The sequence below is a fragment of the Capricornis sumatraensis genome, chromosome 2 (genome assembly GCF_032405125.1).
Source record: "Capricornis sumatraensis isolate serow.1 chromosome 2, serow.2, whole genome shotgun sequence".
Taxonomy (NCBI): Eukaryota; Metazoa; Chordata; class Mammalia; order Artiodactyla; family Bovidae; genus Capricornis; species Capricornis sumatraensis.
In genome coordinates this window covers 204,002,248-204,024,914 of record NC_091070.1, presented here as the reverse complement: position 1 = coordinate 204,024,914, position 22,667 = coordinate 204,002,248, and the positions used below count along the sequence as shown (strand labels likewise).

At 43.6% G+C, this 22,667-nt stretch overlaps 1 protein-coding gene across 1 annotated transcript; it reads left to right on the top strand.

Annotated features, from left to right (window-relative positions):
* The first annotated feature begins 1,715 nt into the window (after positions 1 to 1,715).
* ZNF691 (zinc finger protein 691) lies at positions 1,716 to 3,217 on the top strand. The gene has a single exon (XM_068965981.1). It carries the CDS (start codon positions 1,805 to 1,807, stop codon positions 2,651 to 2,653), a length of 849 nt encoding a protein of 282 aa, XP_068822082.1. The 5' UTR covers positions 1,716 to 1,804; the 3' UTR covers positions 2,654 to 3,217.
* The last annotated feature ends 19,450 nt before the right edge of the window (positions 3,218 to 22,667 follow it).

Below are 22,667 nucleotides of genomic sequence, written 5' to 3'. Positions count from 1 at the left end.
GGTAGATTATAGTTTGCTTTCTTTTGTTTGAAATAAAGTTTTGTTAGGATACAGCCACACCCAGTCATTTACGGATTTTCTATGCCTGCTTTTATGATACAACAGCAGAGTCGAGTATTTGCAACAGAGATCCTATGACCCCAAATATTTACTAAATATATATTCGCTGGTCCTTTACAGAAAAAGTTTACTAACCACCCCCCCCACCCCACTCCTTAAAGATTTAATGTACTGTCTATGTTTCACATTTTAGATTATATACACTGTACCATTTTTTAATTGAATTTTTTCCTTTCCTAACACGATCATGTAAGGAATCTTTTTCATTCTTGCCTTCTTTACAGGGCTAGCGTATAGTGTCTTCAGCAGTTAGTCGCAGCTGTCATGTACTGAATGACTAGGACGTGCCACAGTTTACACTGAGCGTATGATAGGCATTTCCTCTAACAGTCCTGCTGTGTCAGTTGGCATCACTATTTCAGTGATACAGGAGTTGAGGCCCAGAGTGGTTGAGTAATTTGCAGAGTTGTAAAGACAGTGTATGTCACCTTTGGGATCCAGCCCTAAATGTAGCTGGTGTCCCTTCCATTATTGTTTGTTGTTGTTTTCCACAAAGGATGAAGAGTTGCCAGTCTTTCACTCACCGTCCTCAGTGTCCCATCATAGCCTGGGCTCGCCTCCCTCATCCCCTTGCTCATGTCACTCTGCGGTATTTCCACCAGTCCGCTCTGCCTTTTGAAGTGCCGTTATTTCCTCAAGGTTCCGAGGAAACACCGCTCTCCTCTTGTCAGTCTTTCTCCCCCTCATTGGCCGTCCGTGCCTGTAGGGACTCTAAAGGAGTCTGTGTGGCTTATCGAGCATCTTTGTTGGGGGCAGGGGGGCAGAGGGGGCAGTGTGTGCCTGTGAGACTGTGTGGTGTGAGAGTACAGCTGGCTGTGTGTATGGTGTGTGGTTGTGTAGCCATGTATGTGGTTCTGTGTATGGGAGGGCTGTGTATGGTGTGTGTGATTGGTACGTGTGTGGCTGTGTACGTGTGACTGCATGATATGCACGTGTGTTGTAAGAGTGACTGTGTGTGTTTGGTGAGTATGACTGTGTGTGTGGTGTGAGACTGTGTGTGTAGGCACTGCTCTCTGGGGTGTGTGAGTGGAAGTGGGCACTGCCCAGGCAGAACAGACACAGTGCAGGCCCTGCAGGGGGTCTTGGAGGACCCAGATGTCACCCTTTATTCGTTAGACTGTGGGGAGATGAGGAAGGGAGGGTGGCAGAGCACTTCAGAGGATGCAGAGCTGGGCCTTGTGAGTGGGTAGGAGAGCCTCAGGACTTAGAGGCTCTGTTATTTTCAGTTTGAAAGCAGGCAGATAGAGGGATACTTGTAAGGAAGGTTTTCCAGAAAAGGTTAAACAGAATGGGAATTTCTGTTAACTTAGTTCGAAAAATCAAACTCACCCCCTAATGGAAGGTCCTGTACTTGCAGGTGAATTAGTCTAGACTGTCTTGGTTTAGTGTGGTAGTAAGATAAGTGACATTATGCAAATTTTACAAATAACATCTTTTGGGGGTAGACAAAGCTGGGGGCCTTCCTTTTGCTCTGGTGGGTTACTTTATGTATCTGTGGAGGTTTGTCACTTGAAAGTTAGTAAAGGCATTCTTCCAAGTATTCCAGTTAATGGAATGAAATGGTTCTTTCTATAGGGATCATGAACTGGGACAGAATCAACCCAGGATAGAAGATTCGCTGGGGGCTGGCCTGACCTTTGGAATAAAGGTGTTGGCCATTTGTGTTCATTCTCAGGGTTCAGAGATGGGCAGTGAGAAGGAGCAGAGCCCAGAACAGCACCTGCCCGAGGAAGGGGAACGGGGTAATAAGCCATGGAGAGTGGACGACTCCAAGGTACTGGATGGGGAAAAAGAGCCTGGGCAAGCAAGCCCGTCGGAGGGGCCACAAGGGCCCCGTCCAGAAGAGCCAACGCAGGAAGTCGCTGTCTCTGCTGCAGAGCCAGAGGACCTCTCTGCTCATCGGAGGCCCGAGGTGGATGAGAAGCCCTTTGTATGTGTCCAGTGTGGCAAAACCTTCAACAACACCTCCAACCTGAGGACACACCAGCGCATCCACACGGGCGAGAAGCCTTACCAGTGCTCCGAGTGTGGTAAGAGCTTCTCCAGAAGCTCCAACCGGATCCGGCACGAGCGCATCCACCTGGAGGAGAAGCAGTACAAGTGCCCCAACTGCGAGCAGAGCTTCCGGCGGCACGCGGACCTCACCACGCACCAGCAGGACCACCTGGGCCGGCGGCCCTTCCGCTGCGACCTCTGTGGCAAGAGCTTCGGCCAGAGCGCGGCGCTGGCCGTGCACTACCGGACCCACCTGGAGCCCGCGCCCTACATCTGCTGCGAGTGCGGGAAGAGCTTCAGCAACAGCTCCAGCTTCGGCGTGCACCACCGCACCCACACGGGTGAGCGGCCCTACGAGTGCTCCGAGTGCGGGCGGACCTTCAGCGACATCTCCAACTTCGGGGCGCACCAGCGGACCCACAGGGGCGAGAAGCCCTACCGGTGCACCGCGTGTGGGAAGCACTTCTCCCGCAGCTCCAACCTCATCCGCCACCAGAAAACACACCGGGGAGAGCAGGCCGGGAGAGAGTCCAGCTGAAGAGGCCGAGGGAGCGAGGACAGGGCAAGGGGCCCCAGCCTAGCGCAGAAGGGTCTTTAGGAGCTGCTGCTGCCCGCTTGACCTCAAGCCCTTCTCCCAAACCCTTTGGAGAAGGGTTTTCTGTTGCCTCTTGAGCCAGGATCTCCAGGAAGTCAGAGAAGGGACTCTGAGTAAAAATCTACATTTTTCAGGCCAATTTCTTGTGGTAGAGATAGTCAGAGGCCTCTATCTTAGTTTCATCTCCTTGAGGTGAAAGAGAAATAGGGTAGGCTTAGTACTTGCTTATATCCTTAGGGTGACCTTCCCTGGCCTTTAAGGAAGTTCCTGTGCGATAAGCATCGCCGTCTGGAGGGCCTCTGTATTGTATATGGACTGCTTGAGCTTAGGGCGCACTGCAGGGGTGCGCCCACTGTGCCTCAGCTGGCCAGGGAGGAAGGGGCTTCCCAGGCCTGGAGAAGAGGTCTGAGGTCCTACTTTAGGAATGAAAGGGAAACCCTCAAGGAGCCATGATCCAGGCACCTTCACATTCCCTCCGGTGTGTGACTTGTCACCCCAGCCCAGCGTGCATCTGTTTCCCCAGGATTAGCAGTAAAACCCTTTAATGAAAAGGGCCTGTGTACTTATTTGGGGGCATCAAAGAGGTGGGGAGATGGTCGCACTGCCACCACTCTGGAAGGGAGTTGAATTTCAAGAAAGAATGGGCCACTGCTCTGAGAAGCGGAAGGAAGCAGCTGACTGAGGTCTGTGAGGAGGAGGGGGAGAGGGGGGAGTAGTAGTAACTGCGCGTCTGCTGTGCGCCCTGGAGGCCACAGGCCACATTCCCATTCTTCATCTAGTGCTGCAGCAGCTGCAGGGGCGCATGTGCAGGAGACGAGTGAGGAGAGGCGAAATCGCCTGCTGTGGTCACAGGATGGGAATGCTGGTGGAGCCGGGGTTCACACCTGGGTCCCCCTTGTTTCTGAGCTGACGCTCTTTCACTGCATTCACCTTGCTGGCTTCCGAAGGAGGAGCCACGCAGGGAGCTGGCCTGGGGCCAGCTGATTTCCTAGAAGCGGGAGCTAGCGCACAGCCTCTTGAGACAGTCCCGGACCCTTTGCTCTGTGGGATGTCAGTGCCAAGCATGAGAACCTTTTCAACTTTAGACTGATAGTTGATTGACACTATTCTGTGCCTAGGAAATAGGATAGTAACTTGGAATAGGGGCTGAGGGGTGGGACAAAATGAACCTAGTCTTTGCCCTTAGTAGCAGCAGTTTAGTTCCTAAGGTTGGGACAGCTTGGTAGAGGTCAGGCCTGGCTTCCTGCCCTTTTGAAGGCTTGGCTCCATGTGGCAAGTTTTCAGTGTTTTCTGCATTAAAGTTTATAGAGTTCACCCAGATTTCCTCCAACAAATCCAAAAGACCCCCGTCTCTGGCCACTCGGGTTTTGTTCTTCCAGAGTGAGGGGCCTTCTTCATCTGTCACCAGCTGGCAGAATGTGCCTGGCACAGCTGATGACCTGACTACAACGGGATCCTGCCATCCACCCAGGAGGGGATGTGCCTTTATTTTTTCTAACCATAAAAGATGATTTCCAAACAATTCCCTGATATTTGTAGGGTCCTTTTTAGTTTACCAAGCACTTTTGTTTTGTATACATTTTACTGCTCCTTGAAAATCTTCATACAAAGTATTTTAAACATACAGTCACCCAACTTGTATGTATAACGCTCCCTAATAATAGAAGTTGCCAGGGACTTCCTGGCTGTACAGTGGTTTAAGACTGCTTCCACTGCAGGGGCTGCGGGTTTGATCCTGGCTGGGGAACTAAAATCTCTCATGCCATGTGGCCAAAAATAAAACTTAGAAGTTGCCATCTAACACCTACTGAGCTCCAGTTATTTCTGATTTGCATGACTAGTGTTTAAAGTAGCAGTATTCCCATTTTGAAGATAAGGAAATTCTGAGGGTTTGAATGACCTGACTTAATGGCTGAGCTAGGATTCCAGTTAGGCCAGCTCTTCGTTTTTGCTCATTACCAAGCTAGGTCTGCTGGTCTCTCAGTCTGGGGAGCTCGGTAACATTAACCTTCCAGACCCATAGCCTTAGTGACAACTGCTATGACTTGGAGTCTTGCCAGTAAGACCTGCTTTGAGCTTGCTGGCCCATTTCATTTACCCGTTTCTTTTGGTGTTGGTCCAGGCTATTGAGTTCTGATTAGCCTATTCATTCACTCTCTGATTTCTTTTTTTTTTTTGCTAACTTCCTTTTCTTCATTCCTTTTTCCTCTTCCTTCTCCCTTCCCCTTCTCTCCTCCGTCCCCATTCTGTTCCTCTCGCTTCCTTCTAGTTACTAGGAGTACTGACAGTGAGGATATGGCTTCTGTATTCTCTAGTGTGGGGTGGCTGCTAGGTTTCAACAGCAGGCAAACCTGGAAGGGTGGGGCTCCCATCAACACCTGGCACTTGATCCTCGTGTAGTGGCCACCCACAGCCTCCCTGCCCCTGGACTGAATTCACATGAAGCCCCTTCCTCTCCCATCAGCATGCATGCAATTCAGTTCCATCCACCAACATTTATGAAGCAGCTATTACGTGTCAGGAAGCAGGGAATTCTCCCTGCCTCACCTAAGGGAGTTCTCACTGGATTCCTGAGAGGATCCAGAGCAGGGAAGAGATGTTGTAGGTAGGTGTGGAGAAGGGAAAAGCTGAGCACACATAGCCTATGTACAGGCCCTCTCTCTCTTCCTTCAGCACTGGAGGACCTTGACCCCTGAACTCTCCTCTATGATAGGAAAGATCTAAGGGACATCAACACAGCCATAGCCAGAGCTCATGGGTCCCGACTTGTGTTGGGATAGGCAGTCACCCCTGGTCTCCTTATGCTCTGAAAGTTCTGGGTTCCTTCTGCTATGAGATCCCAGATGAAAGGAGAGACCCACATGTACCTTTACCTGCAGGTCTTGCCACCTACCATCCAGTACTCCTTGGAATCAAGGCATTTTCCCGGTCTCTAGTCCACAGAGAGACGTCACCCCATTACGATTTGGGTAACAATACTTCTTTCCCATTCTGTCTCACAACACCATAGTGCAGGCAAATTACAGGATTGCTTTTGATGGAGCCCAGAAGATAGGCCTGGAACCAGCCCTACACAGGTTTGGGTATTGGGAAATGGTGATTATAACAGCATTTACTATTGATCCTAATTTTAAGTCTTCATAGTTCTGCAAGGTAATTATTGTTGCCATTTTGCCGACGATGAAATTGAGGTTCAGTTCAATTAAGTAATTTGCTCATTTAAGGTCTTGTGGCCACTAGGTGACTCACCTGGGATTTTAACCAACCCAGACCTGATCCTAAGGCCTTCTTAATGACATGGTAATTGAGCCTTGCTCCCTGGACCCTGACTCCCTGTCAGGTGACACTACTCCTTAGAGGGGTCCTGTCCCAGAAGGATGGTCTTTCACATCTCTGTCATGGTTATTTGGCCTGGCCTAGGGATCGATGTTCCTGGAGAAGATGGGGTGTACTGAGCTGAGGCCAGGCTGCTGCGGGTGAGGTCTGAACAAGAACAGGGATCAGCTGGAGCCCTGTGAGGCTCCTCCTTGTTCTCCCTCCCCAGTAGGTTGTCTTCTGGGCAGCACAACATCTTGCTCTAGTCCCCGGGGTGATTTGGGACCCTGGGACAACCAGGGCTTGCTCTTCCTCTTCATTGGACACTGAGAAACTGACTCTTTCCTCTGCTCTGGGACACTGCCCCGGGCCTCAGCTTACTGCCCCGAGGCTCCCACCCTGGGTTTAGTTTTCACCAACCCTAATGTGAGACACCAGACCAGGGTACAGCCTGCAGAGCTCCTTCACCTGCAGTAGCAGGCCAGTGATGGGAGAGGGAGGAGCCTCCAGGAAGAGGTGAAAAATAACTACCACTTTACCCTTCAGAGTTCTTGCCTGAGACCCATGTCACAAAAGACAGATGAACAGGAGAAAAACAAGTTTATTCATGTGTATATCTCACAAACCTGAGAGACACCCAGGGAAAATGAGTGAACTCACCTAGGTGGTCTAATGTGTTCAGTTGTGTCCAACTCTGCCACCCCATGTAGCCCACCAGGCTCCTATGTCTGGGATTTCCCAGGCAAGAATACTGGAGTGGGTTGTCATTTCCTTCTCCAGGGGATCTTCCCAACCCGGGGATCGAATTCACATCTCCTGCGATCTTTACCACTGAGCCACCTGGGAAGCCCTACGTGGCCTAAACCAGCAGTTTAAATACCATCTTTAGCCAAAGACAAATAAAGGTGAGGGTGAGGAAGCCAGCCAGTTCCAGGAGGTTGCCAGGAAGAGCAGGGTAAACAGCTTAAGGTTTGTTATGCGGATTAAGTGTCTGCCTTCCCCATCAATAAGATTCTCTTACTATTTAGTTGTTTTCTCCTGGTGCAGCGAGGGAGACACCCTCACAAATAGAGATTTCCTTTATAAGTGTAAATTTGCCTTTCAAAAAAAGTAATTCCTACTCGGTTTTTCTGAGTCATTCCTTCTGACTGTGGGAGACTGGCACTTAAACCCAGCGTTCCAAGGCAGGATGATAGGTGTCATTCACAGTCGTGCCCAGGGGTCTGTGGGAGCAGCCCCGGGGAGGGCCCTAACCTGGCCTGTACTGGACACTGGCCCCCAGGAGTGAATAGGACAGTCCTTCCTGCTGGGAACTCAGAGGAAGGGAAACTCCCTTCTGAACAAGGTGCTGGGGGAACACAGGCAGGATGCCTAAACTCTTCACAGGAGAGGAGAAGGCTGAGAGGATTGAATCTGGTCTTGGAGAATAAGTAAGTGTTTACTAGTTAAAGAAGAGGAAGGCTATTTCTGATGGAAGGGAGGCTTTAGTGTTTTAGGGAACAGTGAAATATTTGAGGTAGTGAAGGTTGTCCTGGGTGAGAAGATGAGGTTGGTAAGGTAGTTGGAGACTGGGTTCTGAAGGATGTTGGATGCCAGGATAAAGAATTTCAGGTTGTGGATGGTAGAGAATTTTAAAGCCAAGAGATAGCATGATCACATTCATGCCTGAGGTTCCTGTGGTCTGTGTAATCCTCTGTGTCAACAAAAAATTAATCAGGCGATCTAAGAAAGAAATGGAAAATTTTATTTGAGCCATACTGAGGATTATGACTCAGGAACAGCCTCTCAGAAAGCTCTGAGAACTGTTCCACCCATTAGAGGCCAAAGAAAAGTTATATAAATTTTTGAGATAGAGGGTTGTACATTAAGTGTTATTGACAGTTTACACAATCCAGATCTGTGTGTACAAAGCAAGCAGTGGGCCATGGGTCATCATGGCCCCTTCCAAGATGAAGAAGGGTTTTCTCCCAGAAAGTTATAACCCTTGATGAGATTAAGAAGAAATGTTATCTCCAAATGAGGTCTGATCAGTGCAGGCACATAACACAGTAAAGGGGAGAGAGGAGGAGGAAATAAAAATTTTATTTAAAATTTTGTCTTACCATAAAATATCAGTTTTATTTCATCACTTGTTTGTCTCCATTTGCTTAATCACAGAACTAAGCACCTTTATGAGTTCCTGGAACGTCCTGTCATATTAGGCATTTGTACAGCTCGAATCCCTTCAAGAGACTGGGAATCTTGCGGAGGGGTCTCATCAGGGAGTGGCACTAACTTGCTCTTCTTTCCTCCCATCACTGTCCTTACTCCTCTCTCAGATTGCTGTGGAAACTCCAGGTCATTTTACTCTATTATAAAAAAGCTGTTCAGCTGTCCTCAACTTCTGATAATTTGTATATGCAAACTCATCAAGGGACTCAGCAGAACAAAGGCCTCACCACTTAACAGTGGTACAGTTCAGTCGCTCAGTTGTGTCCAACTCTTGACAGTGGTACAATTCAGTTCAGTTCAGTCGCTCAGTCATGTCCAACTCTTTGCGACCCCATGAATCGCAGCACGCCAGGCCTCCCTGTCCGTCACCAACTCCCGGAGTTCACTCAGACTCACGTCCATTGAGTCAGTGATGCCATCCAGCCATCTCATCCTCTGTCGTCCCCTTCTCCTCCTGTCCCCAATCACTCCCAGCATCAGAGTCTTTTCCAAAAAGCAGTTGTAAAAAAAATCCAAACGACAAATATCCTGGAAGATTTGCAAAGCACGTGAACATATTAAGGGTTCAAGATGGTCATGTGAGCACAAGTGGTTTCCACTTCTTTCTGAGACTCCCATTAAAAGGACAGAATAAGAATATAAACACCTAATAGCAAAGAGAATGGCAGGGAGAGGGGGTGGCAGGTGAAGCAATGTCAACACCTCTCTAGAAGTGGATGCCAACACATTTGTGGTTCAGCAGAGTGGAGGAAGCCATGGCCCAGAAGGTAGGTGATGGACGTGACAGCCAGTCTTCCTGGCAAGATCCCACAGAGGCTCTGAGTTCATAACCAGTTCATGTCATGTCCGAGGACAGACATGAAAAGTGGACCTAAAAATGAGGGCGCTGGTAGGAGCTCTTTCTGTGCAGAAGCTTGTACCAGTCAGTCCCCTACCCCTCAACCTTCAAAATGGAGAGTGATTGGCACTTACTTTCAGACAAGCAACACACCACACACACACACACACACAGCCAAACCAAGAATCATTCTATGGAAATCCACTGAGTCCCTAGGAGAAATCTAGGGTGTTTAATGCGGTGTTGACATCTCAGAATAAAACTTTTGTTATTCTGACATTTATAAGCCCCCCACCCTTCCCCACCAAGAATCACCCACTCACTCACCCTGTAGGAATTCCCGACAGAAAACTCTACTGCTGAACGTCCTTCATGGTCCTGCTCAGGAAGCAGACACGGCCGCGGAGGGACACAGCAACAGGAGCACCCAGCGCCATTACTGAGATCGTTGGTCTGTGACTCTATGAACACACAATCCGCAGCACTAGAATTATAAAGGCAGTTAGAAGCGTGAGAGGCAACGTAAACAGAGTAGGTGACTCCAGACAACAAAGTTATAATGGCACAGTGACAGTGAAAGTCAGAGTGGAGTCGCTCAGCCGTGTCCGACTCTGTGACCCCGTGGGCTGCAGCCCACCAGGCTTCTCCGTCCATGGGCTTCTCCAGGCAAGAGTACTGGAGTCGGGTGCCACTGCCTTCTCCAGATCTTCCCGACTCAGGGATTGAACCTGGGTCTCCTGCATTGTAGGCAGACACTTTACCGTCTGAGCCCCGAGGGAAGTCCAGTAGAATCATTTTTTAAAAAATTGATTATAGTTCATTTGTAATACTCTGTTGGTTTCAGGTATACAACATAGTGACTCGGAATTTTTATAACTAATACTCCATTTAAAATGATTACATTGGTTATATTCTCTGTGCTGTACAATATATCCTTGTACTTCATTTTATAGAGAGTAGTTAGTAACTTAGTCCCCAACCCCATCTTGTCCCTCCCTCTCCCCGACTGGTGACCACTAGTTTGCTCTCTGTTTCTGTGAGTCTGCTTCTGTTTGGTTATATTCATTCATTTTACTTTTTAAATTTCACATATAAGGGATAACATAAAGTATTTGATTCATTTCACTAAGCATAATGCCTCCAGGTCCATCCATGTTATTGCAAATAGTAAAATTTCATTCTTTTCATGGCTGAGTAATATTCCACTGTATGTATATATGTGTGTGTGTGTGCATGTGTGTGTATATATATATATATATATATATGTACACCACATCTTCTTTATTCATTCATCTGTTGAGGGACACTTGACTTGTTTCCATATCTTGGCCATTGTAAATAATGCTGCTATGAGCATTGAGATGCATTTATCTTTCTGAATTGGTATTTTTGTCTTTTTTTGGCTATATATCCAGGATAGAATTGCTGGGTCATATGGTAGTTCTATTTTTAGTTTTTTGAGAAACCTTACTGTTTGCCATAGTGGCAGCACTAATTACATTCCCACCAACAGTGTACAAGTTTCCTTATTCTCCACATTCTCGCCAACGTTTGTTATCTGTGGTCTTGTTGATGACAGCCATTCTGACAGGTATGAAGTGATATCTTGTGGTTTTGATTTCTTTGATGACTAGTGGTGTTGAACGTCTTTTCATATGCCTATTGGCCATCTTTATACTTTCTTTGGAAAAGTGTGTTAACTCTTCTGAACATTTTGAAATTGAGTTGTTTATTGTTTTGATGTGGAGTTGTATGAGCTGTTTATATATTTTGGATATTAACCCCTTATTGGACATATAATTTGTCAATGTTTTTGCCCATTCATTAGGTTGACTTTTCATTTTTGTTGAGGTTTCCTTTGCTGTGCTAAAGCTTTTAAGTTTAATTAGGTCCCTTTTATTTTTTCTTTCATTTCCTTTGCCTTAGGAGATCCCAAAAAATACTGCTGTGACTTCTGCTTATGCTTTCTTCTAGGAGTTTTTGGTTTCTGGTTATACATTTAGGTCTTTAATTTATTTTGAGTTTACTTTTCCATATGATGTAAGAAAATATGCTAATTTCATTCTTTTACGTGCTACTGTCCAGTTTTCCCAGCACCACTTATTGAAGAGACTGCCTTTCCCTTATTGTATATCCTCACTTCTTTTGTTAGAACTTAATTGACCATAAAGGTGTGGGCTTATTTCTGGGCTCTCTGGCACAATAGAATCTTTAAAAACTCTAGAGATATCCTCAGGGAGGTCTGGCAAGATACTACCTCTATAGAACAAGAAGGTTGCTAGTGGAAAGAGACCAACTGGAAATCGGAAACAGCTTTTGGATATTAAAATTGTGTGTTAAGTCGATTGGGTCATGTCTGACTGTTTGCACCCCATGGACTGTAGCCTGCCAGGCTGTGTCCAAGGGATTCTCCAGGCAGATACTGGGGTGGATTTCCATTTTCTCCTGCAGGAGATCTTCCCAACTTGAGATCAAACCCGCGTCTCTTATGTCTCCTGCATTGGCAGGAGTTCTTTACCACTAGCGCCACCTGGGAAGCCCTTATGGGTATTAAGCATTTGATAGATAAAATAAGATATTCAAGAAACCACTTGGAAGATAACATCGAGAAAAGCCCCTAAAATGTAAGGCAAAAATACAGAGATAGGGAAAGAGGAAATAAGTGACACAGAAGATCAGCTTCGTATGATGAAGACTGCTGACTGTTCTCCAAAATCTGTCCACCTATTTTGTTTGGAGCACTTAACTAGCATTTCCCAGTCTCCTTTGCCATTAGGTGTAATCCTCTCATTTAAGTTCTTGCCAATGGAAAATGAGCAGAAATGATACAGGACGTTCCTCAGCCAAGGCACTCAGGAAAGCAGGCGTGCCTTCACATCATTTTCTTTCCCTTTTTCACCAGCTGTAACCTGCAGGAACCCAACTTCGATGGTTGCAGACTGTACAATGTCCTAGTGTGGATTTGCCAGATAAAGCACAGGACACCAAGTTAAATTTTAATTTCAGATAAACAATGTATCATTTTTAGTTGGATGCACATTTCACAGCTGTTAATGAGACAGAAACACATTTTTTTTTTTGTACTCCAAACCACTGTGTTGTTTGGTCTCTTTTATTACAGCACCCTAATCTTTCATCCTGATATTTACAGGTGAGTTTCTGCTATAATAAGACTGTGGCTCATCATACTATGTATGATGTCTTACTCTTGCCATTGGTCATGTCTCCTCCACATTTTAGCATCTCTAAAGCTAAAATACATCCAATAATTGATTGGATGTTTTAGATAAAATACCATATTATAAGAAAGAGAGGAGGCCATGATCTCAGCAAGATAGTGGAATAGGAAGTCCCAGGCATCAGTCTTAAACCGAAACACCAACTTAACAACAATGTACAGACCAAAATACCTTTTTTGAGAACTCCAGAAACCCACAAGCAAGCACAGCTCAACGTGGGTTGGTTTTCTGGGGTTGGGATGAGACTGGGAAGAAGAGTGGAATATGCATGCAATGTTCTGGCTTTTCAGAGGGTTGCCCAAGGGACTAGTTTCTGTTTCCCTTGATTTGTGATACTGATGCGGAGCCAAAATACTTGCGATGCCACTGAGCACAACATACTTTGTGACCCTGCTAGGTGAGGTGGCTTCAGTTCAGTTCAGTCGCTCAGTCGTGTCCGACTCTGCGACCCCATGGACTGCAGCACACCGGGCCTCCCAGTCCATCACCAACTCCCAGAGCTAACTCAAAACTCATGTCCCTTGAGTCAGTGATGCCATCCAACCATCTCATCCTCTGTTGTCCCCTTCTCCTCCCACCTTCAATCTTTCCCAGCATCAGTGTCTTTTCCAATGAGTCAGTTCTTCACATCAGGTGGCCAAAGTATTGGAGGTTCCGCTTCAGCATCAGTCATTCCAATGAACACCCAGGACTGATCTCCTTTAGGATGGACTGGTTTGATGTCCTTGCAGGCCAAGGGACTCTCAAGAGTCTTCTCCAACACCACAACATCAATTCTTCGGCGCTCAGCTTTCTTTATCTTTATAGTCCAACTCTCGCATCCATACATGACTACTGGAAAAAGCATAGCTTTGACTAGATGGATCTTTGTTGGCAAAGTAATGTCTCTGCTTTTTAATATGCTGTCTAGGTTGGTCATAACTTTTCATCCAAGGAGCAAGCGTCTTTTAATTTCATGGCTGCAGTCACCATCTGCTGTGACTGTAGAACCAGAGAACTTTCAGTACCACAGACAGACACCAGAGGGAGCAAGAGATTGCAAAAAAGAAAAAACTGGAAAAGAAACCAGCATGTGCCTGCGTGCTAAGTTGCTTTAGCTGTGTCCGACTCTTTGCAACCCTATGGACTGTAGCCTGCCAGGCTCCTCTGTATATGGGATTCTCCAGGCAAGAATACTGGATTGGCCTGCCATGCCCTTCTCCAGGGGATCTTCCTGACTCAGGGATCAACATACTTCGTGATCCCGTTTGGTGAGGTGGCTTGATGTTGTAGCACCAGAGAACTTTCAGTGGCCACAGACAGACACCAGAGGGAGCAAGAGATTATGAAAAAGAAACCAGCAGCCCTTTCTAATTGGAAAATTTGCTACACAAGCTCAGAGAAGTTGTATCCACCAAAAATGTTTTCAGAGATCCCCAGAATCTCTAGTGAGACTAACTATTAAAGGTCTTCCCCTGAATGAAGCCAGTCCATTAAATCAGGAACATGATGCATGAACAAAAGGAGGATACCAACAAAGAGAAACTATAAAAAAAGAACTAAGTTCTAGAGCTACAGAATGCAATTAAGCGAATTAAAATCTTTTTAGAGGGGTTCAACAGCACACTTGATCAAACAGAAGAAAGAATCAGCAAACTCAAAGAAGGTCATCTGAAATTATTTAGAGTCAGAGGATCAACAACAAAAAAGAAAAGTGAAGAGAAGCTAAGGGACTTATGGGATAACACAGAGTAAACCAATATATGCATTATGGGAGTTCCAGAAAGAGAAAAGAGAGAGAAAAGGACAGACAGCATGTTTGAAGAAATAATAGTCAAAAATCTCCCCAAACTGAGAAAGATTGGTGTTAATTCTTCTTTAAATACTTGGTAGAATTTTCCTATGAAGCCATCTGGTCTTGGACCTTTTGTTGTTGGGAGCATTTTGATTACAGATTTAATTTCTTTAGGAGTTATTGGTCTGTTCAGATTTTCTGTTTCTTTGTAATTCATCTTTGATATATTGTAAGTTTCCAAGAATTTATCCATTTCTTTTAGGTTATCCAATTTGCTGGCACTTAATTTTTCACAGAAGTCTCTTATGAGTCTTCTTATTTCTGTGGCATAAGAAAGGTAGATAGATAAAGATATAAAAGGCATCCACTGGAACGGAAGAAGTAAATTTTTCTCTATTTACAAATGAACTGACCTTACATGTAGAAAACCCCGAAGACTTCATGAAAAAACTGTTAGAACTAATTCAGTACAGTTGTAGAATAAAAAAATCAGCATACAAAAATCAGTCACATTCTAACAACACTCCTATATATTAATAATGAATTAGCTGAAAAGAAAATTAAGAAAACAATCCCATTTACAATAGCGTCAAAAAGAATGAAATATGAAAGAATAAACTTGACCAAGGAGGCAAGAGACATAAAAGAAACTGGGTGCAAATGAGTGGAAAGGCACCCCATGTTCATCTTGGAGAGACAGTGCTTTAAAGATGTCTAGACTACCCAAAGTATAACTTGGGTCCCTTAGCCTTTCTTCACTCTTCAATGCTATCCCCATCAATATCCTGACATTATTAATAAAAATAGAAAAAAATCCTAAAATTCACACGGAACCACAAAAGGCTCCCCCCTCAAAGTTTCTTAAAGCAACCTTAAGAGAGAAGAACAAAGCTGGAGGCATCACACTTTCTGATTTCAAAATATATTTTATATTATGAAGCTACAGTAATCAAATAGTAAGGTATCGGTATAAAGACAGACACATGGGACAATGGAACAGAATAAAGAGCCTAGAAAGAAACTGACACACAGAGTCACCTGATCTTTCACAAGAGAGCCAATAACACCCACAGCGAACATCATTCTCAATGGTGAAAAGCTGATAACATTCCCTCTAAGATCAGGAACAAGACAAGGATGCCCACACTCACCACTTTTATTCTACAGAGTTTTGGAAGTCTTAGTCACAGCAATCAGAGGTGAAAATAGAAGGAATCCAAATTTAAAAGGAAGATGTAAAATTGTTACTCTTTGTAGATGACATGATACTGTACATAGAAAATCCTAAATGCAACTAGAGATTATCATACTAGGCGAAGTCAGTCAGAGAGGGAAAGGCAAATACCATATGACATCATCTATATGGGGAATCTAAAATGTGGCGCAAATGAACCTACCTACAAAACAGAAACAGATTCGTGGACAGAGAGAGCAGACTTGTGGTGGCCAAGGGGGGTGAGGGAGGGAGAGGGAGGGGCTGGGATTCGGGGGTTGGCAGAGGCAAACTCTTACATATAGAATAGATCCATCACAAGGTCCTAATGTATAGCACAAGGAACAATATTCAGTAACCTGTGATAAACCAGATGGAAGGGAATATAAAAAAGGATGTATGTATAACTCAGTCACTTTGCTGTATAGCAGAGATTGGCACAACACTGTAAATCAACTATACTTCAATTAAAAAACAATCCTAAAGACATCATCAGAAAACTACCAGTAGACTCATCAATGAATTCAGGAAAGTTGTCAAATACAAAATTAATATACAGAAATCTGTTGCATTTCTATACACTAACAATATCAGAAAGAGAAATTAAGGAAACAATTCCATTTACAATTGTATCAAAAAGAATAAAATGCCAAGGAATAAACCTACCTAAGTGGGCAAAAGACTACTCCCAAAACTCTAAGGTACTGATGGAAGAAACTGAAGGCAACAGAAATAGATTGGAGGATAATTACTATGTTCTTGGACTGGAATAATCAATATTATTAAAATGCAATCATACCCAAGGCAATCTAGGATTCAATGCAATCCTATCAAATAACTGGGTTGGCCAAAAAGTTCATTTGGGTTTTCTATAACATCTAAGTTATGTGGAAAATGCCGTTGGTATCGGGTTAGCCAAAAAGTTCATTCAGGTTTTTCAAACTGAATGGCATTTTTCACATAATTAAAACAAATAATTTAAAATCTGTACAGAAATGCAAAAGACCCCAGATAGCCAAAATAATCTTGCGAAAGAAGAATAGAGCTGGAGGAATCACTCTCCACGACTTGCACTCATGTAACAATGTACGTCAAACATGTGAACTAACAAGGTGAATGGACATGCAAACGCACATTTGCCTCTTTGAAAGTTTGCAGCTTGAAGGTGTGAATGTAGGAGACTTACTGTGATGGAAATAAAAGCAAAAATAAATGGGACATAATTAAACAATTCATTTTGCACAGCAAAGGAAACCTAAACAAAAAGATACCTACGCAGCAGGAGAAAATGTTTGCAAATGATGTATCAGACAAGGGATTAACTTCCAAAATATATAGACAGCTTATACAGCTTAATATCAAAAAAAACAAAAAACAATTCAATCAAAAAATGGGCGGAAGACCTAAATAGCAATGTTTCATTTTTTCAAAGAAAACATACAGATGGCCAATGGGCAATGAAAAGATGCTCAACATTGCTAATTATTAGAGAAATGCAAATCAAAGCTACATCATTGTAGCTCTATCACCTCATACCAGTCCAAATGGCCATCATCAAAAAGGCTACAACTAATAAATGTTGGAGAGAATATGGGGGAAAGGAAAGCCTCCGTCAGTGTTGGTGGGAATGTAAATTGTGCAGCCACTATGGAGAACAGTATGGAGGTTCCTTAAAAAGCTAAAAATAGAGTTAGCATATGACCTGGCAATCCTACTCCTGGGTATGTATCCGGAAAGGACAAAAACTCTAATTTGAAGAGATACATGTATCCCAATGCTCATAGCAGTACCATTATTATATACTTGGTGTATTATTATATACCAAGACATGGAAGCAACCTAATGTCCCCAGCAGATGAATGGATAGAGAAGACGTGATATAGATATACATGATGGAATATCACTCAGCCATAAAAAATGAAATAATGCCATTACAGTAACATCAATGGACCTAGAGATGATCACACTAAGTGAAATGTCAGCAAATATCATATGATACCACTTATAAAGAAATGATACAAATGAACTTATTTATAAAACAGGAATAGACTCACAGACATTGAAGACAAAGGCACGGTTACCAAAGGGGAAAGGGCAGGAGGAGGGAGGGGTGAATTAGGAGTCTGAGATTAATGATATGCCCTACTATATATAAAAGAGATAAGCAACAAGGTCCCACTGTACTGCACAGGGAACTGTGTTCAGTATCTTGTAATAACCTATAATGGGAAAAATCTGAAAAAGAATATGATATAAATACGTATATGAATCACTCTGCTGTGCACCTGAAACTAACAACACTGTATAAGTCAACTATACGTCAATGATAATAATAAAAAGAGAGAGAGCCAAGAATACACAGGGGGAAGGATAGTTTCCTCAACAAATGGTTTTGGAAAACTGGGTATCCATATATAAAAATAATGAAATTGAACCCTTATGAACTGAAGACTCAAACATAACACCTGAAACTGTAAAACTCCTAAAATAAAAAATACGGGAAAAGTTTCTTGGCATTGGTCTTGGTGATTTCTTGGATATGACACCAAAATCACAGGTAACAAAAGCAAAAATAGACAATTGTAAGCACATAAAACTAAAAAGCTTTGGAACAGTAAACGACACAATCAACAAAATAAAAGGTAACTTACCCCTTATTGGTAGGAAGAAAATATTGTGAACATTATACTTAAGGGGTTAATATCCACAATATATAAACAAGAAAGCCCTACAATCCAGTTAAAAAAATAAAAATTTGATTAAAAAATGGGTAAGACTTGAATAGATATCTCTACAAAGAAGACATGCAAGTGGCCAACAGGTATATGAAAAGGTGTTCAAGAGCACAAATCATCAGGGAAATCAAAACCATAGTGAAACGTTACCTCACATCTGTTAAAATGGCCACTGTAAAAAAAGAAAACAAGTGTTGATGAGATGCAGAGAAATCGGACCCTTGTACACTGCTGGTAGAAATATAAGTTGGTGCAGGCACTATGGAAAGTACTATGGAGATTCCTCAAAAAACTAAAAATTGAACTACCATATGATTAACAATCCCATCTCTGGGCGTATGTCTAAAATAATTGAAAGAATGAGCTCAAAGAGACTCTACACTTCCATGTTCACTGCAGCATTATTCATAATAGCCAAGATGCAGAAACCTCTTGTAAATATACATTAAAGTAGACTACATAAAGAAAATGCAATATATATTGATCATTCTTAAAATACTGATCATCCTTAAAAAGAAGAAAATCTTGCCATGTGCAATAATATGGATGAAACTTGAAGACATGCTAGGTGAAATAAGTCAGGCACAGCAGGACAAATATTGCATAACTCCACTTATCTAAAATAGTCACACTCATAGAAACAGAGAGTAGAATGGTGGTTGCTAGGTGCAAGGGAAATGGGAGGTACTGTTCAATGAGTATAAAGTTTCAGTCCTGCAAGATGAACAAGTTCTAAAGACAACACAGTGCCCATAGGAACCATAGTACAACATAGCGTTACCTGTAAAACACAGTGCTTAAAGGAACAACACTGTTCATTTAAAATTTAAGAGGGTAAATCTCATGTTAAATCTTCTTACCATAATCAAAAATGCATAAATAAAGATTGAAGAACACAGAGAGAAAGTAAAGGAATTTAAAAGATATCCCAGGCAATTACTCATCAAAAGTAAGTCAGTGTGTAGCTACCTTAATATGAAGAAACCAGACTATAAGGGAAAATGCATTACTAGGGTTAAAAAGGGTCACATAATGATGAACTGTAACTCATCAGTAACATATAAAGATCCTGAAGCTGTAAGAATCTAGTAGAACCTCAGAAGTTGGGTGTGGCCTTGTTGCTCCCGGGTGGAAGCTCTGAGAGTTAGCATGTGCGTTGCCACATGCGCGTTCCCTCCACCATGGCCATCAGGACTGTCCAGACGGCAGCTTCTCCATCAGCCTGGGGCCCAGAGTGAGGAAAATGAAAACATGGCCAGCAGTTCACAATGCACACGGAGCATGAGTTAAGCAGCAACCCTTTCCTGTGCTGTTTGTGTTCCTCTTCTTGTTGTTTTTGGCTGCGCCGGGTACTTGCTGCTGCCTGTGGGTTTTCTCTCGGAGAAGGCAATGGCACCCCACTCCAATACTCTTGCCTGGGAAATCCCATGGATGGAGGAGCCTGGCTGCAGTCCATGGGGTCGCTAAGAGTCGGAGACGACTGAGCGACTTCACTTTCACTTTTCACTTTCATGCATTGGAGAAGAAAATGGCAACCCACTCCAGTGTTCTTGCCTGGAGAATCCCAGGGATGGGGGAGCCTCGTGGGCTGCCGTCTGTGGGGCCGCACAGAGTCGGACACGACTGAAGCGACTCAGCAGCAGCAGCAGTGGGTTTTCTCTAGTTGCAGCAAGTGCAGACCACTCTAGGTGTCGTGTGTAGGCTTCTCACTCTGCTGGCTTCCCTTGTTGTGGAGTACGGGCGCTAGGGTGTGCAGGCTTCAGCAGTTGCCACTTGCGGGCTCTAGTTGCTGTTGTTCAGTTGCTAAGTTGTGTCCGACTCTTTGAGACCCCATGGACTGCAGCACGCCAGGCTTCCCTGTCTTTCACTATTTCCCAGAGCTTGCTCAAACATATGTCCATTGAGTCAGTGATGCCATCCAACCATCTCATCCTCTGACACCCCTGCTCTCCTCCTGCCCTCAATCTTTCCCAGCATCAGGGTCTTTTCCAGTGAGTCAGCTCTTCTCATCAGGTGGCCACAACAGTTGTGGTGCACGGGCTTAGTTGCGCCATGGCGTGTAGAATCTTCCTGTATCAGGGACAGAACATTGGCAGGTGGATTAGGGAAGTCCCTGGGCTGTTTGTTTTTGACAGCTTTATTGAGGTATAGTCAACACGCAATGGTGCTGCAGCTAAGACCTGGAACAATCAAATAAATAAATAAAAATAAACATTAAAAAAGGAAATATTAAAAAACATGCAATGAATTACACATAGTTAAGTCTATAGTTTGTTAAATTTTGACACAGATATGCACCTGTAAAGCCATCACCACAATCGAGATACTGAATGCATACGTCATCCCCAAATTTCCTTAGGTCCCGTGTGATCCTCCCTCTCATCTTCAGCCTTTGCTTGTTCCAGGTGACCACTGGATCTGCTTTGGTCATTGTAGATCACTTGCACTTTGTATTTTATTTTTTATTTTTATTTTATTTTATGTACTCTTGTTTTGTTTGTCTTTCACTTGGCATAATTATTTTGAAATTCACGTATGATGAAGAGTTCATAAATAGTTCATCTATTCTTATTGTTGAGTTGTAGCCCATCATATAGCTGTACATTTATATATTTATCCATTCACCTCAGTTCAGTTCAGTCACTCAGTCGTGTCCAAATCTTTGAGACCCCATGGACTGCAGCACAACAGGCCTCCCTGTCCATCACCAACTCCCAGAGCTTACTCATGTCCATTGAGCCGGTGATGCCATCCAACCATCTCATCCTCTGTCATCCCCTTCTCCTCCCACCTTCAATCTTTCTCAGCATCAGGGTCTTTTCAAATGACTCAGTTCTTCACATCAGGTGGCCAAAGTATTGGAGTTTCAGCTTCAGCATCAGTCCTTCAAGTGAATATTCAGGACTGATTTCCTTTAGGATGGACTGGTTGGATCTCCTTGCAGTCCAAGGGACTCTCAAGAGTCTTTTCCAACACCACAGTTCAAAAGCATCAATTTTTCAGCATTCAGCTTTCTTTATAGTCCAACTCTCACATCCATACATGACTACTGGAAAAACCATAGCTTTGACTAGACGAACCTTTGTTGGCAAAGTAATGTCTCTGCTTTTTAATTTGCTGTCTAGGTTGGTCATAGCTTTTCTTCCAAGGAGCAAGTGTCTTTTAATTTCATGGCAGCAGTCACCATCTGCAGTGATTTTAGAGCCCCAAAAGATAAAGTCTGTCACTGTTTCCACTGTTTCCCCATTTGCCATGAAATATTGAGATCAGATGCCATGATCTGAGTTTTCTGGACGTTGAGTTTTAAGCCAGCTTTTTCACTCTCAATTTCATCAAGAGGCTCTTTAGTTCTTCTTCGCTTTCTGCCATAAGGGTCCATTCACCTATTAATGGACATTTTGATTGTTTCCAGTTTTTGCCTATTACAGATGAAGCTATCTGAACATTCCTGTAGAATTCTTTGTGTAGACACATGCTTTTCATTTCCCCCTAGGAATGGCTGGATCAGATGATAGACATATATTTATCTACCTTTTGAAGAAACTGCTGAACTGTTTTACAAAGTGTACTATTGTGGTTTTAATTTTCGTTTCCACAATAACTAATAATATTGAAAATCTTTTTATGAGCTTATTCGTCACCCATTTATCATCTTTGGTGAAGTGTCTCTTCAAATATTTGCCCATTTTTCATTGGGTTTTTTGTTTTCTTTTTCAACCCCAAACTTCTAACCTTTGGAAGACACTGTTAAGAGAATAAAAACACCAGTGCGGGTGGGTTGTGCGACTATAAACGGTAGAACAAGGGAGATCTTTGTGGTAATGAAATAGTTTTGTAACTTCATAGTGGTGTGGTTACACAAATATTGTACATATTATAAATAATACATAACACAGTATCAATGTTATATTCCTGGTTTTGATAGTATATCATAATTATATAATGCTAGATAATAGAAAATATATATATTAGTCTCTGCCCCTGATTCCTGGCACAGAGCGCCTAAAACCTTTGCAATTTCCAAAGTGATTAGAGCACTCAGAACATCTTTGGTTTCAGTATCTGGCCTTTGACACCATCCCTGATACAAGGTGCTAAGTCCCTTGGAATTTCCTAGGTGATAGGAGGGTCTTTTGTTTTAATGAAGTGACTCCGGGTGGACTCCTGGATAGCTCTTAGATAGAGGCTGGTCATCAGAAGGACCAAGCCATGATTAGAAGCTTGGAATTCTCCCTTCCACTCTGCATAACCCCTCCCCCATCAGAGAGGTTGAAAATGGAGTTAATAACTGATGATGCCAACTTGAGGAAGCCTCCATAAAAATCTTAGCAGAAGGGATCTGCAGAGCTTCCAGGTTGGTGAACATGTCCACATTCTGGGAGGGTGATGCAACCCGACTTCACAGGGTTAGAAGCCCCTGTAATTGGGACCCTCCCAGCCCTCACCGTCTGTATCTATCTGCTCATCTGGCTATTCATTTATGTCATTCATCATATCTTTTTGTTAACTGTTAAACATCAGTCAGTGTTCCCCTGAGTTCTATGAGCTGTTCTAGCAAATAACTGAAGGGAGAGGAGGTCATGGGAACCAAGTTGGACAGAAGCTGCGGCTAATCTGGGTCCTACTGTTTGC

Coding starts and splice junctions, on each gene's coding strand:
- ZNF691 (XM_068965981.1), top strand. CDS start 1,805: ATGGGCAGTGAGAAGGAGCAGAGCCCAGAACAGCACCTGCCCGAGGAA.